The 17,800-nt window shown below is 41.6% G+C and overlaps 1 protein-coding gene across 5 annotated transcripts in view; it reads right to left on the bottom strand.

Annotated features, from left to right (window-relative positions):
- The window catches only part of ADNP2 (ADNP homeobox 2), a 32,712-nt gene extending 16,417 nt beyond the window's left edge, over positions 1 to 16,295 (bottom strand). Inside the window, exons 1-2 of one of the 5 annotated variants that reach the window (XM_032293805.1) lie at positions 15,854 to 16,295; positions 7,711 to 7,831 (exon numbers count right to left, since the gene is read on the bottom strand). In XM_032293805.1, coding sequence (XP_032149696.1) covers positions 7,711 to 7,818 — 108 coding nt within the window. In that variant the 5' untranslated portion in view covers positions 7,819 to 7,831; positions 15,854 to 16,295. Of the gene's footprint in view, positions 1 to 7,710; positions 7,832 to 10,398; positions 11,181 to 14,756; positions 15,530 to 15,849 lie in introns of those variants that run through there. The other 4 variants (XM_032293809.1, XM_032293807.1, XM_032293806.1 and 1 more) reach the window with 4 other exon arrangements.
- Between the last annotated feature and the right edge of the window lie 1,505 nt (positions 16,296 to 17,800).

Raw genomic sequence — 17,800 nt, 5'->3', positions numbered from 1 at the left:
CTCCCACCTCAGCCTCCAAGGAGCTGGGACTACCTGGAACTACAACCACACCTGACTAATTTATTTATTTGTTATTTTAAAGACAGAGTCTTGCTATGTTTTCCAGGCTGGTCTATAACGCCTGGCCTCAAGTAATCCTCCCACTTCAGCCTCCCAAAGTGCTGGGATTACCATTGCACCCCACCCCAATGAACCGTATTTACAAAAACAGAGAGCATGCCCAACTTGGCCCATGGCTATAGTTTGCCAACCCCTGGGTCTAAATACTCAAAAGGCATAGATTAACAGGTTGACTAATAAAGCAAGACCAATTATATGCTCTCTATTAAAACTTTAAATATAAAGTCATTATGGATTAAAGGTTTACAAATAGAAAAATATATGCCATGTATGATATTCCAAAATATACATTTGGTCTTCATCCCTATTTCCTGACATACAACTCCTAAAATCCCTGGAATCTCCTAAGTGAGATTAATTTGTAATTGGGCTCATATGTTATGAAATTTTTGAAAATTCAAGCAATATAGAAGTTTTCAATGAAAAATTTAAAAATAGACACAGAAACAAGAATACTCACGTGTAAACCATTACCCTGAAATATCCAGAATTAACATTGTTAATTTTTGTCTTTTTGTGTGCTAATGAGATGACTGGTGGTTGGCAGCTCCTGGGTAGCTGCAGGGATGGGAGCTGATCACCAAAGCAAGTTTAGAGGGTAGGGACTTTCAGCTAGCTTCCAGGAAAAGGAGCAGGGCTGACAGTTTAAGATGATTTGATCAATCAGGCCTGCGTAAGCAGGCCTGCGTAAGGAAGCCTCCGTAAAAACCCAACAGGACTGGGTTTGCTGGGCTTCTGGATAAACGAACTCATGGAGGTTCCTGGAGAGTGGAGTACCTGGGAAGGGCCTGGAAGTTCTGGCCCCTTCCCTATATCTTGCCCTACGTATCTCTTTGGTGTTCACTGAGATTCTTTATAATATCCTTTCTTTGTAATAAACCAGTAAATGTAAGTAAGCATTGCTTTGAGTTTGGTGAGCCACTCTGGCAAATTAATCAAATCCAAGGAGGGAGCTTGTGGGCACATCTGTTTATAGCCAGTCAGTCAAAAACACAGGTAAAACAACCTAGGGCTAGAGCTGCCATAAAGAGTGATTATTTTCATCGAGAGAGAGAGAGAGAGAGAGAGAGAGAGAGCGAGCGCGCGCGCGCGCGCACGCGCGATTACTAGGAACTACTGTATGTGAACAAAATTAACTTGATGAAATGGACAAATTCCTAGAAAGACACTAATTACCTAAAACTGATTCATACTCATAAAGAAATGGAAAAAATTCAAAATTCTGTAACAAGGGATTGAATTCATCAAAAACTTCCTAACGAAGAAAAGTCCAGGACCAGGTGGCTTCACTGTTGAATCCTAAAAAACATTTAAAGGCTGGGTATGGTGGCTCATGCCTGTAATCCCAGCTCTTTGGGGTGCCAAGGTGCACAGATCATTTGAGGTCAAGAGTTCGAAACCAGCCTGGCCAAGATGGTGAAACCCCCATCTCTACTAAAAATACAAAAATTAGGCAGGTGTGGTGGCAGGCACTTGTAATCACAACTACTTGTGAGGCTGAAGCAGGAGAATCGCTTGAACCCGAGAGGTGGAGTTTGTAGTGAGCTCAGATCACGTCACTGCACTCTAGCCTGGGCGACAGAGCGAGACTCTGTCTCAAAAAAAAAAAAAAAAAAAAACAAACAACATTTAAAGAACAACGATTTTTCTCAAACTCTTCACAAAAAAATAGAAGAGGTGGAAACAATTTCTAATTCATTCTTAAAGCCAGCATTACCCTGATACCAGGGCCAAATAAAAACATCACAAGAAAATTACAGATTGATATTTGTTATGAACACAGATGAAAAATCCTTAACAACACACTAGCAAAACGACACATCAAACCAAATTCAACAATGTATTAGAACAATTATACACCACGACCAAGTGAGTGCGTTGCATCCCAGGAATGGAAGGGGGAGTCAACCATAAACAAATTTATCGATGTAATTCACCACATTAGTTGAATGAAGCGGGGGGAGAAAAATCACATGGTTATCATAACTTGCATAAAGAAGGGATATAAAATTTAACACCTTTTCATGATTAAAAAAAAAGTCACTCAGAAAACTAGGAATTGAAGGAAATTTCCTCAACATGATAAAGGGCATTTCTGAGAAACCCATTAACATCATATTCAATGGTAAAAGACTAAAAATTCTCCTAATACCAAGAGCAAGACAAGGACCCCCACTTTTATTGCTGCTACACGATATTGTACTGGATGTTCTAAACAGAGCAATGAGACAAGAAAAAGAAATAAAAGGCATCCTAATTGAAAACAGAAGGCAAACCTTATTTGTAGAAGGCATGATTCTCTACACATAGAAAACCCCAAAGAATCTACAAGAAAGCTACCAGAGTTAATAACAAATTCAGCACAGTTGCATGATACAAAATCAATACACAAAAATCAACTGTGTTTCCATAGATCTGCACTGAAAACTCTGAAGAGGAAATTAAGAACAAAATTCTACTTATAACAAAATACCTATGAGTTTATTACATGAATTTAACCAAGGAAGTGAAAGACTTACACAATGAAGACTACAAAGCATTGTTCAAAGAAATTAAAGGCCTAAAGAAACAGAATAAATATGTTCGCAAATAGGAAGACAATATATTGTTAAGATGTCAATAAATCCCCAAAGTAATGAACGACACAATCCTTATCAAAGTTCCAACAGTCTTCTTTGCAGAAATGGAAAAGTCTATCCTCGTATTCATACGAAAGAAATTACACGTGGCCCCAAAAAGTCAGAAAAATACTGACATAAAGAATACAGTTGGAAGACTCACACTTCCCAATTGCAAAACTTATAAAATGACTATTTGTTTAAATCAAAACAGTATAGGGGCGGGGCACGGAGGTTCATGCCTATAATTCCAGCACTTTGGGAGGCCAAGGCAGGTGGATCACAGGAGGTCAGGAGTTTGAGATCAGCCTGGCCAACATGGCGAAACCCCGTCTCTACTAAAAAAACAAAAATTAGCCAGGTGTGGTGGTGGGCACCTGTAATTCCAGCTACTTGGGAGGCAGAGGCAGGAGAATCACTTGAACCCAGGAGGCAGAGGTTGCAGTGAGCCGACATAGTGCCACTGCACTCCAGCCTGGAGTGAGACACAGTCTCAAAAAAGGAGGGGGGGAGGACCAAACAAACAAAAAAACAGTACAGGACTGGTATAAGGATAGACATATAGATCAATGGAATCTAATTAAGAGTAAGGAAATAAACCTATATATCCAGGACCAACTGATTTTCAATAAAGGTGCCAAGTCCATTCAACAGGGAAAATACAGTTTCTTCAAGAAACAGTGCTGAAACAACCGAATTTCTATCTACATATAAGAGAATGAAACCGGGATCCTACTTTATACAATATACAAGAATTAACTCAAAATAGATCAGCAACCTAACATGAGAACTACAACCATAAAGCTCTTAGGAAAAACATAGGAGAAAACCTTCATGACCTTGGACTTGGCAATGGATTCTTAGATATGACATAAAAAACACGAACAACAAAAGAAAAAATAGATAAATTGGACTTCATCAAAATTAACAACTTTTGTGCATCAAAAGATGTTATCAAGAAAGTAAAACGACAACGCATAGAAGAAAATATCTGCAAATCATATATTTGATAACAGTTTAATATCCAGAATAAGGAAATTACTGTATTTCAACAACATAAGGACAAACAACCCAATAAAAAAACAGGCAAAGAATCTTAACAGGCATTTTTCCAAAGAAGATATACAAATGGCTTATAAGCACATGAAAAGATGCTCCAATTCATTTATCTAGGGAAAGGCAAATGGAAACCACTATGACATTCCCCTTCACATTAGGGTTGCAAGTGAGAGAGGGAAAATGGAAAAGGAAGACAGAGGGAAGGAAGTAGGGAGGGAGAAAAAAAGGGAAGGGAGGAAGAAGAAGAAAGTTAAGTGTTGAAAATGACGTGGATAGACTGAATTCTTGTACATTTCTGGCAGGAATGTAAAATGGTGCGCTTTCACTGTGAAGAGTTTGGCAGTTCTTCAAAAAACTAAACAGAATAACTATATGACCCAACAATTCCATTCCTAGGTATACACACTCAAAATAACTAAAAACAGTGACTCAAACATATTTGTGCACCAATGTTCGTTGCAGCATTATTCACAAGAGCCAAATGTGGACTCAATCCAAATGTCCAACAGAGGAACTGATAAAATATGGTATATTCATACAATGGAGTATTACTGACTCATAACAAGGAATAACATTTTTATACATACGATATGGATGCACCTTATAAACATTATGCTAGACAGATAAACCAAACACAAAAGGACCAATATGGTGTGATCCCACTTTTATTAAGTATCTACAAAAGGCAAATTCAAAGAAACAAAAGGGTAGATTAGAAGTTACCAGGGACTGGTGGTGGGGAGTGTGGGTAGGAAGTTACTGCTTAAAAATTACAGTGTCTATTAGAGGTTAATGAAACATTTTGGAAGTAGATAAAGGCGATGGTTGCAAAACATTGTAAATGTAATTAATGCTACAGAATTGTACACTTAAAAATAGAAACTTTTGTTATATACTTTGCAAAAAAAATTTTTAATATACTTAGAAGAGAAAGAGGATAAAACATTTAATTGCTTATTTTATATTAATTACATCTTGAAACGATATTTTAACATGTTAGCTTAAATAAATCATTACACTAAAAAAAAAAGACCTGGGAAGGTCTTAGAAAATACCAGTCAGTCCAGGTGCAGTGGCTCACACATATAATCCCAGCACTTTGGAAGGCCAAGACAAGTGAATCACTTGAGCCCAGGAGTTTGAGACTAGCCTGAGCAACATAGTAAAACCTCGACTCTACAAAAAATACACACATAAAAAAAATCAGCCAGGTGTGGTGATGCACACCTGTAGTGCCAGCTACTCAGAAAGCTGAGTTGGGAATATCATATGAACCCAGGAAATCGAGGCTACAGTGAGCCGTGATTGTAACACTGGACTCCAGCCTGGGTAAATGAGCAAGACCCTGTCTCAAAATAAAGATAATATACCAGTCAGGGCCAGCTCCATGGGCATGCAACTAGCACAGCTGCACAAAGCCTGCACTCAAGGGATTTCATGCTCAGTGGTAAGCATCGGGAATTCTTAACAATTTATCTTTGAATCTGTGTTTTATAAAAGTGAACTCTGAGGGGACATGAGCACATGCCAAGGGCTTTGAGCCTCAGAGCTCACACATGGTTGGCCTCCTTTATCCTTTACAGGGCCAGGTCTGATACTGCTCCCGGCCTTACCCTCACCCCAAATCCCATCTGGCCTCCTGGTCCCCAACCCTATAACCACTCTCCCACTCATATCTTCCACCTGGGACTGTACCAAGTTGTCAAAAGGTCCACATTCCACTGCAGCCCCAAGTAGGGGACCGGCACAGATTGAAGGGTTGGGAGGCAGGTGGTTGAATACACTTGCTGTGGCATCCCAGTGTGCAGCAAGGTGGCAACCATCCCTGTCCTGCACTGATGGCACCAACGTATGTTTGGCAGGCAACTTGACAAGGATCCCTTGCCCAACCCAGATCCAATTTAATTTCTGATCGGATGTTAATTTTTATAAAAAAACAACTCCTGAAGAGTTTCTATGTGTAGCAGGGTTTAGACATACTTTAGAAAAGAAGATAAGGTTCTTGGAAGAGTCTACCTTTCCTAAGGCTTTCTTCTCTCAGCCACGCTATTGACAAGAATAGCCTCCTATTGGAGGTGTTAACTCTTGCTAAGATTGAAGTCACATGTGCTATAGAAATCTTATGAGAAGGCAGAGTGACATACCACTCTGAAATCTGAAATACAGAGCAGGGTGTGGTGAGGACAATGGACAGGTTGTTCCCTTGGTTCCTTCTCATACAATGTTGGTTCTCCCGTCAGCTTGGATTCATAAGCCCCCCAAGAGGCTTCTAATAAAGCTCCTTTTGTGTAAATTGGTCAGATTGGTTTCTGGTGCTTGAAAACAAAGAACTCTAATTGCTGTAGTGGATTAAGAATAAATGCACTTGACATGGAAAAAGGTTCTTACTATGAGGTTCAGTGAAAAAGAAAAAACAGCTAGTATGGTATCTTATACAATTTGATCATATCCTTTTAAGGAAAAAAATGTGAATACATCCTATTTTTTAAAATCTGTAGATAGATAACAATGTTAATTCTGGATATTTCAGGGTAATGGTTTACATGTGAGCCTTTCTTGTTTCTGTGTCTGGCCTCTAATTTTTCTATAAAAAACTTCTATATTGCTTAAATTTTCAAAAATTTCATAATATATAGGCCTAACTACAAATTAATAATAAAAATTTATCCCCAGAATAATTAGTTTTATTAATTCAACAGTTAATCTAACTGTTTTAAGCCATTCAAATCCTTTAATTTCCCCTTGTGAAGTACTGTATCTCTCTGTCAGTAAAGTGTTGGAAAGAAAAAGTAAACAGTCGTGAACAAATTCAGATGAGCAAACACATTCTCAGGCTAAGGAAGCAAAAGTGCATGAGCAATGCTCAGTTCCAGTCAAGTCAAAAACAAAGGACTCGAGAATGAGAAACTTTTGTTGTTACTGACATTTTACGTAAAAATAAAACACATTTCCTAACAGAATTCTACTTTAAAAAATTGAATTGACATTCAAAAGAGACTAAAGAGACCTGACAACCAAATACAATACCTGGTCCTAGACTAGATTTATTAATGAAGGGGAATTCAATGGTACAAATGATTACATGAGACAAAAATATCATTACCAATGACTACAAGGATATACAAGAGCCTTTTTTTTTTTTTTTTTTTTTTTGAGACAGAGACTCACTCTGTCACCCAGGCTGGAGTGCAGTGGCGCCATCTCAGCTCACTGCAACCTGCGCCTGCCAGATTCAAATGATTCTTGTGCCTCAGCCTCCTGAATAGCTGGGACTACAGGCGCCCGCCACCACACCAGGCTAATTTTTGTATTTTTAGTAGAGATAGGGTTTCACCATGTTGGCCAAGCTGGTCTCCAACTCCTGACTCTGCCCGCCTCGGCCTCCCAAAGTGCTGAGATTTTACAGGAGTGATGTACAATAACTCTTATTTAATGTTTTTAAAAACTATATATGCCAACTATATATTCTCAATGTTAAATGGACAGACAAAATTTTAGGAAAACTAACTTTTCTGAGACCATATATACAAATTCACAAATCAGGATTAAAAAAAAAAAACCACTCTGTCATTTCACGTATGCATGCCCATTTATTGATCACTCTAATAGGGGAAATTTAGTTTTCTTTTGCTAAAATAATAAACAAATCAATACATTTCCCTCAAACATCAAAAACAATTTTTTAGTAACTAATGACTAGAAAAATCCCTTCCTTCAAGTAGCTTAAAACCTGAAGAGTTTAAATAGCTCACTTTATGTCATAAAGACATAAATCAGTACTAAGGAGGTTTTCACAAAGCCATCTGAAGTATAATAATAGCAATTTCCATTTTGAGGAATCTTACCCACTCTTCAAAAAACCCCAGTTCAAATCTCACCTCCAAATTTCAATTGACTACTTATCTCCTCTTACCTTCAGTAACTGCTTGCAGCTGTCAAGCCCAATATCCACAAGAATACCTTTCACCTTTTTTCGCACCTTTCTGATGTTGTCAAGATTTTCCACAGGAATTTGAAACATTTTTGAAATTTTCCTTAAAAGGAAAGAAAACGAAGCTGTAATAAGTACATATATGTAACACACAAAAAGATATTTTTTTAACAAGGTTGGTAAAACTCTAGGAATAGAGTATAATTTTCAACAAATTGTTGTAGAACAAGTGAACATTCATATACAAATAAATGAGGTTGACCTCTTCCTTACACCATATACAAATATTAACTCAAAGTGGATCACACACCTATATGTAAGACCTAAAACTATAAAACTCTTATAAGAAAACATAAGCATAAACATTCATGACCTTGGATTTGGCAAGAAATCCCTAGATATGACACCAAAAAGCACCAGTAATGAAAGAAAAAGGAGGTATGATGAACTTTTTCAAAATTAAAAATTTTTGTGCTTCAAAGGACACCATCAAAAAAGCAAAAAACCAACAAAATGGGAGAAAATGTTTGCAAGTCATATTTCTGATAAAGAGCTTATATGCAGAATACAGATAAAGAACTCATATCTCAATAATTAAAAAACAGGTAACCCAGTTTACAGATGGGAAAAGGATCTGAACAGACATTTCTCCAAAGAAAAATGTCCACTAAGGTACATGAAAAGATGCTCAGGCAGGGCACAGTGGCTCATGCCTGCAATTCCAGCAGCACCTCAGGAGGCTGAGGTGGGCTGCTCAGGCAGACTATTTGAGCTCAGCTGTTGGAGACCAGCCTGGGCAACATGGTGAAACCCTCTCTCTACCAAAAAAAAAAAAAAAAAAAAAATTAGGCATCCTGGTGCACACCTGTAGTCCCAACTATCCAGGAGGCTGAGGTGAGAGGATCACCTGAGCCCAGGAGGTCAAGGCTGCAGTGAGTCTGATCATGCCACCATATTCCAGCCGGGAAACAGAGTGAGACCCTGTCTCAAAACAGAACAAAACGAAACAAAAAAGATGCCCAACATCATTAGCCATTTGGGGAAATGCAAATCAAAACCACAAAGAAATATTATGTCCACCAGGATATCTCTAGTTTAAAAAAAAAAAAAAAGGGAACATATTGGCAAGGACGTGGAGAAATTGGAACTCACATACATTTCTAATAGGAATGTAAACCTGTGCAGCCAGTCTTGACAACAGTCTGACAGTCCCACAAAAGATTAAAAATATAGGTAACATATGAACGAGCAATTCTACCCAAGTGAAATGAAAAGTATACATCCACACAAAAACTTACACAAGGACGTTCATAACAACACTATTCAATCATCAAAATGTGTAAACAACCCAAATGCCCCTCAACTGATGACTGGATATCCATACAATGGAATATTATTTGACCATAAAAGAAATGAAATACATACGTGCTACAATATGGATAAACCTTGGAAATATGCTAAGTAAAAGATGCCAGACACAAGGACCACCACATATTGTATGACTCTATTTATATGAAGTGTCCAGAACAGGCAAATCCATAGAAAGCACAACAGTAAGCTGGGCATGGTGGCTCACGCCGGCAATCCCAGCACTCTGGGAGGCTGAGGCAGGTGGACCACCTGAGGTAAGGAGTTCGAGACCAGCCTGGTCAACATGATGAAACCTCATCTCTACTAAAAATACAAAAAATTCGTGGGAAGCCTGTATCCCAGCTACTCCACAGGCTGAGACAGGAGAGGCACTTGAACCCAGGACGCAGAGGCTGCAGCGAGGCGAGGTCATGCCACTGCACTCCAGCCTGGGCGACGAGCGAAACTCCGCCCCCGCCCCCCCCCCCCAAAATAAAGAAGCACAACAGTGGCTGCCAAGGCTAGGAAGTGATGGAAGCAGGGCTTCTTCATTCTGAGCTCAAACGTGGTGATGTATATATGATGTTAATATGCTCACAGCCATTCACTGTACCCTTTAAATAGGTGAATTGTATGGTATGTAAACTGTATCTCAAGCTGTTTAAAACAATATCTAAAAAGGCATACAATTAAAGTAAACCCTGCAGTACTTGACCAGACTAGGGGTTACTAAAGTGAACTCACTGTTCTCAACACAGATATAAAAATAAAGACAGTTCAAGAGTATGTGTCCACATACATGCATACATACATTCATAGCTCTGTCCACTGAGAGTGCCTGGATGCAGTTATACGCCCAGTAGCAGTGGGCACAAGTAGGGCTCAAATCTTAATTCCCAAATACTACTTTCCTTTTCAAAATAACTAGGGTCCCTTGGGAAAATGGCTGGAGGATGGTAAAGACAAGATGAGCCTAGAACATCCTACGCCAGAATATAAAGCAGCCGCTCAATGAGGCATGTCAACAAAATACAAAAATAACCAGCTTGAAAGGGCTCCCACAGGCCAGATATGAGACAATTTGGGCATATATCAAGTAACAGATATAACCTGTGGCAAAGCGAATTTTCCAAACACACAACAATACCTTCCAACCCACATGCTGTTACAATATGGCCCTAAACTCCTCCTGAAAGTGAGGGCGTCTATGCCCCCTCTTCTTGACCTGTGGGCAGAACTTTGTGGCTGCTTTAACCAATAAAGTATGGAGAAAATAATGCCATGAGAATTCCAAGACTAGATCATAAAAATGCCACATACCTCTCAGGATGATCATGCTCAGAATCCAGATACCATGTTTGTAGAAGTGCCAACTAGCCCACAGAGACACCATGTGGAGATGGTCCATAGCAACCATCAGCATGGGAGTGAAGATGCCTCTTGAGGATTCTAGCCCCTAGCTGTCAAGTCACCCCCTGCCTTTAAGTCTTCCCAGATGAGGCCCCAGACACTGTGGACCAGAAACAAACCATCTCCGTCCTCTGTCTGAATAGAACTGACCCACAGAACTAATGAGCTTTCTAAATAAAATGTCTTACTCCACTAAGTTTGGGGTGGTTTGGTATACAGCAATATAACCGACTTGAATGTAGTGATATACTGAATTTGATGATTTTGTTATGGATATGTAGGAGAATGTTCTTGTTTGTAGGAAACAGTATTTAGGGCAATGTGGCAACTTTTTTTGGCAACTTAAATGATTCAGGGAAAAAAATTCTTCATAATATACTTGTAACTTTTCTATATATCTGCAACTATTTCAAAAAACATTTAAAAGTGTAGGTTACACACACTAAAATATGTATTAGTCAAACTGAAGTGGCAAACATTTGGTTATTCAAGTTCACTAATAAAGAAATGCCATTTAAAATAATGTCAATTTTTTACTATCAAAACAGTTAACTGTTAAGATTAGTAACATCTGGTGGTAGTAAAAGCAGAAAAATTATAATTTTTACACATTTACAGGGCAATTTGACAGTATCTCTTAAGACTTTTTTTTTTTTTTTTTTTTTTTTGAGACAGGGTCTTGCTCTGTCAACCAGGCCCAGAGTGTAATGGCTTGATTACAGCTCACTGCAGCCTCAACCTCCCAGGCTTAACAACCTCCCAGGCTTAAGCAATCCTCCTCCCTCAGCCTCCTGAGTAGGTTGGACTAAAGGTGTGTGCCACCACACCTGGCTAATTTTTTTATTTTTTTGTAGAGGCAGGGTCTCCCTATGTTACCCAGGCTGGCCTTGAACTCCTGGGCTCAAGCAATCCTTCCCCTCAGCCTCTCAAAGTACGGGGATCACCGGCATGATCCACCATGCCTGGCCCTCTCACGCTTTTCAAGGACAATTTCTGAGTAAACAATTCTACTTCTACACTCCTCTCTGTACCCTCCACCCAAGGACAGGCTTAATGATCCCTCCTAGGACCTGGCACAATAACCATATACCACTCCACTGCACTACTCACCATGTTGCAATTATCTACTTATATATCCATTTCTCATATTGGGCTGAACTACTCCAGGGCAGAAATCATGTTATATTTGCTTGAGAGGGTCCCATCACAGAGCACAGTGCATAGCGAATGTTCATTAAATGAACTACAGATATAAAATAAAACAGGATAAGAACCATAAGATATGCAGAAAGTGCTGGGGGTTCAAAAGAGGGAATGGCAATGGAAAGCTGGTGCCCAAGACATACAAGGTGAATGAATTAGCATTAAAAGATGACTGAGGTAAAGGAGGAAACATCTGAATTTATTTAGGAAAAGTAAAACCAAAAAGGTAGACTGGAATCAAACTGGGAAAGGAGTGGGAGGCAGAAAGGGTTAACATACAATAGGGAGAAATTTTTGATGGGTAACAAGCAAACAAGCTTTTGAGAAGCTGTTTTGGAGGGGTTAAATTTCTTTTAAAAGTTATCTATGTGAAAAAATGTATCCTGGTCTTAGCCAAAGGAGAGATTTAACTATCATTAGCATTGTAGAACTGGGAGGATATAAAAATCATAGGAAATAGTTTGAAAAATCTTCTTTAATAAAATGCACTGATTTGGGTTCTAGCCTTCAAAAGCTTACACTCCCATAGAAGAGCTGCCATAACCTCATTATGCTCTTGTAAACACTAAGCTCAAGGTCACTTTCTAGCCCAGACCAGCTTCTTTGGCCAGAGCCAAACTCAACAAAATTTTGCTAGCTGCTTTCCACGGACTCTATCAGACTTGATTTCATTTCTTCCTTAAAGTTTCACTATACTTTCTATCATCTGGGGTTCTTCTCCAAAAGCTGGCTGACAAACAGGATTGTCTAAAGTAGAGACCATCACCCACATTTTTCTGAAACAGGGAAGCTATATTCACCGCTTCCAAGAAAGTCTCAACTCACAGCAAGAGCTGATCTTATCAAAGGGTTTTGAGAAACATGGTGGACTTTTAAAGCAGAGTGATTGGGGATTGGCCGATTCACGTAAGCATGGTTGTACATACATGAATCTCAGAAAGAGGTTACTAAAATGAGGCTCTCAGCGATTGGGCAGGGTTCTGTGGTTACTTGTTCAAGGCTTGGGACTAGGTCTAAGGAGCTGTCAATCTGATCTTTTTTTTTTTCTTGAATTTGAAAAATAGGAACTTTTTGTTCTCAAATAAAAGTGCTCTCATTGCTTCATCATTGTTATGGTGGTCCTCCTAAACAAAAACACACAAATACCTTTTTATTAAAAAAAAAAAAAAAAAAGGTGGGGAGGAGGGAGGAGGGAGTTTCCCTTTTTTTTTTTTTTTTTTTTTTTTTTTAGCAGTTTGCTAACTGCTTTAGGGAAATCAACAGAGGATTTTAAAAATGCAAGTAAATTACAGAAGTTTCATAACTGTTGCCAATCACATTGGGGAAGGGAAGCTGACTTTTACCCATAATTTATCCATTCTTAGCTACCACAATTTATTCATTCTTAGATCCATTCTTATACCATAATTTATCAATCCTAAGATATATGATCCATATAAAATGCCCAGGGGTGAATTACCTAGGAAATAGTTCAATGTTTTCATATTTATAGATCCTCTATATATACTGCTCTCCATAGACTCTTAGTGCTCAGTAAAATCTGTATATTCACCATTAGAAAACAGCAGGCTCACTAGGGTGGCCAACTGTTTACCTATCATGCACTAAACTATCAATCTCAATTCAAAATAAATCTCAGTTCCCGAAGTTTGTGGTAGGCATGGAACTACCATAAAATTCCACTGATATGCACAAGAAAATAGTATTTTCCAAAAGAGTACATAAAGGATTTCTCTCTCTCTTTTTTTTTTTTTTAAGTATAATGATCTCTTAAAGATATTCTATTATAGAAAAAAAATACACTCTTAAAAAAAAATGTTGACCAGGCACACTGGCTCATGCTTGTAATTCCAGCACTTTGGGAGGCCGAGACAGGTAGATCACCTGAGGTCAAGAGTTCAAGACCAGCCTGACCAATATGGTGAAACCCTGTCTCTATCAAAATTACAAAAAAATTAGCCAGGCGTGGTGGCATGTGCCTGTAGTCCCAGCTACTAGGGAGGCTGAGACAGAAGAGCTTGAACCCAGGAGGCAGAGGTTGCAGTGAGCTGAGATTGTACCACTGCACACCAGCCAGGTAACAGAGTGAGACTCCGTCTCAAAAAAAAAAAAAAAAAAAAAAAGTCATTCAGGTAACACAGCAATAAATCATACTTTTTAAGCCACAGGACTATTTTCAGTTTCTGTGAAATTGTACAAAACGATAGTCACCAAAAAGGATTCTGGAGCTGTGTTCCTTGAGTTTACATCAGCCCTATCATTTAGGAGCTACGTAATCTTCAGCAAATCACTTTCTCTAGGCCTCAGCTGGCTCTTCCGTAAAACAGGGCAAGTATGACCTAATTCACAGCATAGCTATGAGGATAAATGAGTTAATACATGCAAAGTAGCACATAAGCACTGAGTTTGCTATTAACTAACTCCAAAAAACTAAATGAAATGTCCCAACAATTGGAATACAGGGCTTTTTTAAAAACAACTTTAAAAACACAGAATATTTGGATCATACATTAAGAAGATCTGGGTTCAAATCACTGGGAGATACCCGTTTCCACCTATGTAACACATTGCCCTAACAGTTCTGGGATGGCCAGAGGGTAAAGGGCAGGGCAGAACCCAAGTTTGCAATATACTGTTGGTGAACTTATGAGGGCAATCATAAATTAACCAACAGCATACAAACTTGGGTTCAAATAAAACAGGTGTCTCCCAAATCCCAGAATCTCTTCAGCTAAAAATCTAGCATAGTTGTCATCTTCCCCCATAAACAGTGATCAACTCTTTCAGACATGTCCTAACCCTCATTGTTCCTCCTCAACTAGAGGGCTGGTAGGACAACCTCTTGTCTCATCTCCACTCCTGTACTTCCTTCTTAACACACATCTGTCACTTTCATGTTTAAGGACCACGGGCTCAATCCTGTCTTCAGAGTGAAGTCCTAACCCTAACTGAAATATTAAAACACACTCATACACGGCCAACTCTCCAGGAACATCTCTAAATAAGTTACACTTACATTACCGACTTCCAACCATAGCTGAATATGTACTTTACACAGCTCTTACCTTTTTACATGTGGTCCTCTCTCCCACTAATGACTGCTCAATCCCACAAATCGTACTCAGACTCCAAACCCCCTTTTTTGATAAAAAGCTGCGTGTGGCATATGCCCACAGTCCTCTACAAGTATCTGCTGCAGCACTTGCCAATCTGCATTGTCAGTTATCTGCTTACCCGTTTCTCCTCCCCCACCCCACTCCCCTACAGCCAGTAGATTCCTCAAGATCCCCAGAGGCAGTGATTACCCATGAAAATAGAATACGTTTTAAGTATTCAGGCAAGTCTTCTGTTCAAAGAAAATACTTAAAAAATATTTAATTACTTCTCATTCTTCATCTGTACAATATTGAAAAGGGCAATTACAATTTTTAACATTCCAAAGCCAAATGTGGAAGAAATTTTGTAAACGGAATCTATTTCAACGCAACCAGCCACGGCAGATGAAGTTATTTTAAAGTCAACATCTGCATATCAATTATTGATACTCGCATCAAAAGCTCAACGGTGAAGAAACGGGCCCGTTATCAGCTGTTCTTCAACCGTTCTACGGGGAAAAAAACCTGGGCAGATTTAGGTGTCACCGTCAGCTCCTGCCCTACATTTGCCGCCACTCAACGCTCCTCCAGGAGAACCCGGGCTCGGGGCTGCGGCGGGCGGGCAGGCCGTTTCTGGGGTTCTCACTAGGGTGGCCCCAGCTCCTCGCCCCGTCTCTCCTTCTCCATCCCTCTTCCGTCTACCTCTACTCCTCGCTCCCTTCACCAGCCCCCTTCCCTCCCTCGGTACCCGTCCCCATCTTTCTCCGATTCCTCCTCTCCTCTTTGGTCCCCGTCCCCTTCTCCGCCCTCCCGGGGCGGCACCCGCTCCCACGTGACCGGCGACGGACGGGGCGGGGCGGGCCGCGGGTGCGTCGGGGGACGACGGGCACCGTTCGGGCCGCGAACCCGCGCCGAGAACGTCCCGGGATTCCCCAGGCGGCCTTGGGCAGCGCCAGGGCAGGCGGCGGGCGTGGGTATGGGCTGGGTGCCGGCATGGGCGGGGCTCGGCAGGGACTGGGGCAGGGGGCGTCGCCGCGCGGGCCGGGGCCGAGCCGGGCCGTACCTACCGCTCCGCGCCCAAGGAGCACCGCGTCTCCGCTGCCGCCTCTCGCAGCACTGCCGCGTCTTCCGCCGGGCGCCGCCGCGTCCCGTGGGGCCGCCTGCGCCCGCCCGCGCCTCCGCCCCGCGCGGCGGGACCCCCGCCTCAGCGCGCGCCCACCCCCGGCGCGACTCGTCCCCTCCTCCCGCGCAGCCAGAAAGAGAAAATGGCGCTCGATTGGCCTCAGGAAGTGACGTTGGCCCTCATTTGCATGTCGGCGCAGCCAGCCAATGGGAGCAGAGTGTGCTTGGGGCCCCTGGCACTTCCCACAGGCCCCTCGGGGGCCCCTGGCTAAAGACAGACTCGAGGCTCTGGAGTGGTAATGGAGGGCCCATGTTGGCCCCCCTGACTCCCTTCTGGCCCAGGGAACTGTTCTGCCAGTTCCCCTCCACATCTGTGCAAACTCTCGTGAGAGTTTGAGTGGGCAATGACGTCACTAAAGGGGTGGGGAGAGTGTGTCATCAACCATGTGACCAATCACATGTACTCACCACAGCTTTGACTTCATTTGCATGGAATGGGGGTGGAGCTAGTGGCAGCTCCAGAGTGGTGACCCCGCCCACATCTCAGAGCCAATGGGAGCCCAGCTGTGATAATGCTGCCTTGCCATTGGAGGACAGAACTTTGGCTCCCAGAACTGGGACAAGAGTGCCATGATTGACATATCCTGGTGAACCGAGTGGCTGGGGTCTCCTGACTTCATCATTCCTATGGGAAAGTGACGACACCTTTTCTTGAGAATTCTGATTTTTAGTTAGCTCTACTATAAGTTGTGTGGGGAGAGGGTTAATTGCATACATTTGTATAACTCTCAACCTAAAAGTTCACTTTTGTACAGGTTTTTATCAGTTGTGTAGCAGTAATAGTTTATTCCTCAAAATGAGTGGAAACATGGAGTAGGGCTTTCAAAATGGCTCCAGGTCTTAGTCGGTGGAGTCCCAGGGCCTCTGGCGGGCGCCCTCGTGGCGCAGAACACGTGGGAGCGGCCACGAGGGCAGCGCAGGCGCCTCCCCCAGTTCCTCTAACCCTAACCCTAATTCTGCCCCTGCCCCTGAACCTCGGCCTAGGACTAACCATGTCTCTGACCCTAACCCTCCCCCAGTATTCCTTCCCCTGACCCCAACCCTAACCCTAACCCAGCCGCGCCCTTGGTGGCTATTCCAGGCCTTTCCTTCTTGGCGAAGCCCCCTGGAGGACACCTGCTCCTTTCAGCACGAGGCCACAAGGTCTCCTTCTCCTTTCAGAGCGCCGAGCCCCTGCAACCCGCAGCCACCCTCCATCCCTGAGTCCCACTCCAACCGCCGAGGGACAGAGGCCGTGCCCAGGCTGGGCCTTGGGCTCACAGCCCTCTTCAGAGCCTCCTGGTCACCATCCACTCGCCCATGATTTCAACTTTTCCCTCTCAATGGGAGCCATCTGATCAGTTTAGCCCAGTGACTAAAAACATAATAATAGGCACTAAATAAATGTCCATATACGTTTTAAAATTGTGTTAAATGGTGGGCCGATGTGACCTGACCACAATTTGCTTTTTTCCTACAGGAATACAAGTCATAATTGAAGGAGTGTTTACACTTTATTGTTTGCTTATGAGTTATGATTTTATTTTATTACGATTTACACTGGTAAATGGGTATGATGTCCCTATATATCTTCCTTGCAAAATTATGGGTGGGGTGAAAAAAATGTAGTTAAAGCCTTGCAGTCTCCCATTGATCCTCTAGTGACCTCTCATTTTATTGTGTTTCTCAAAACAGCAGTCCCGGTGTCTGTCTCCTCGGCCCCCTGCCCGCCTCTCACCCCCACCCTCACCGTTCTGCAGAAACACCTTGGTCACCAGTGCCCTCCTAATTGTTGAGCCCAAAACAGATTTTAGGCCTCATCTTTCTTTTTTTTTTTTTTTTTTTTTTTTTTT

The sequence above is a fragment of the Sapajus apella genome, unplaced genomic scaffold (assembly GCF_009761245.1).
Source record: "Sapajus apella isolate SASKATOON/1434 unplaced genomic scaffold, GSC_monkey_1.0 scaffold30, whole genome shotgun sequence".
NCBI classification, from domain to species: domain Eukaryota; kingdom Metazoa; phylum Chordata; class Mammalia; order Primates; family Cebidae; genus Sapajus; species Sapajus apella.
Note: the sequence above shows the minus strand (reverse complement) of the source record. Positions and strands in the feature narration are given on the sequence as shown.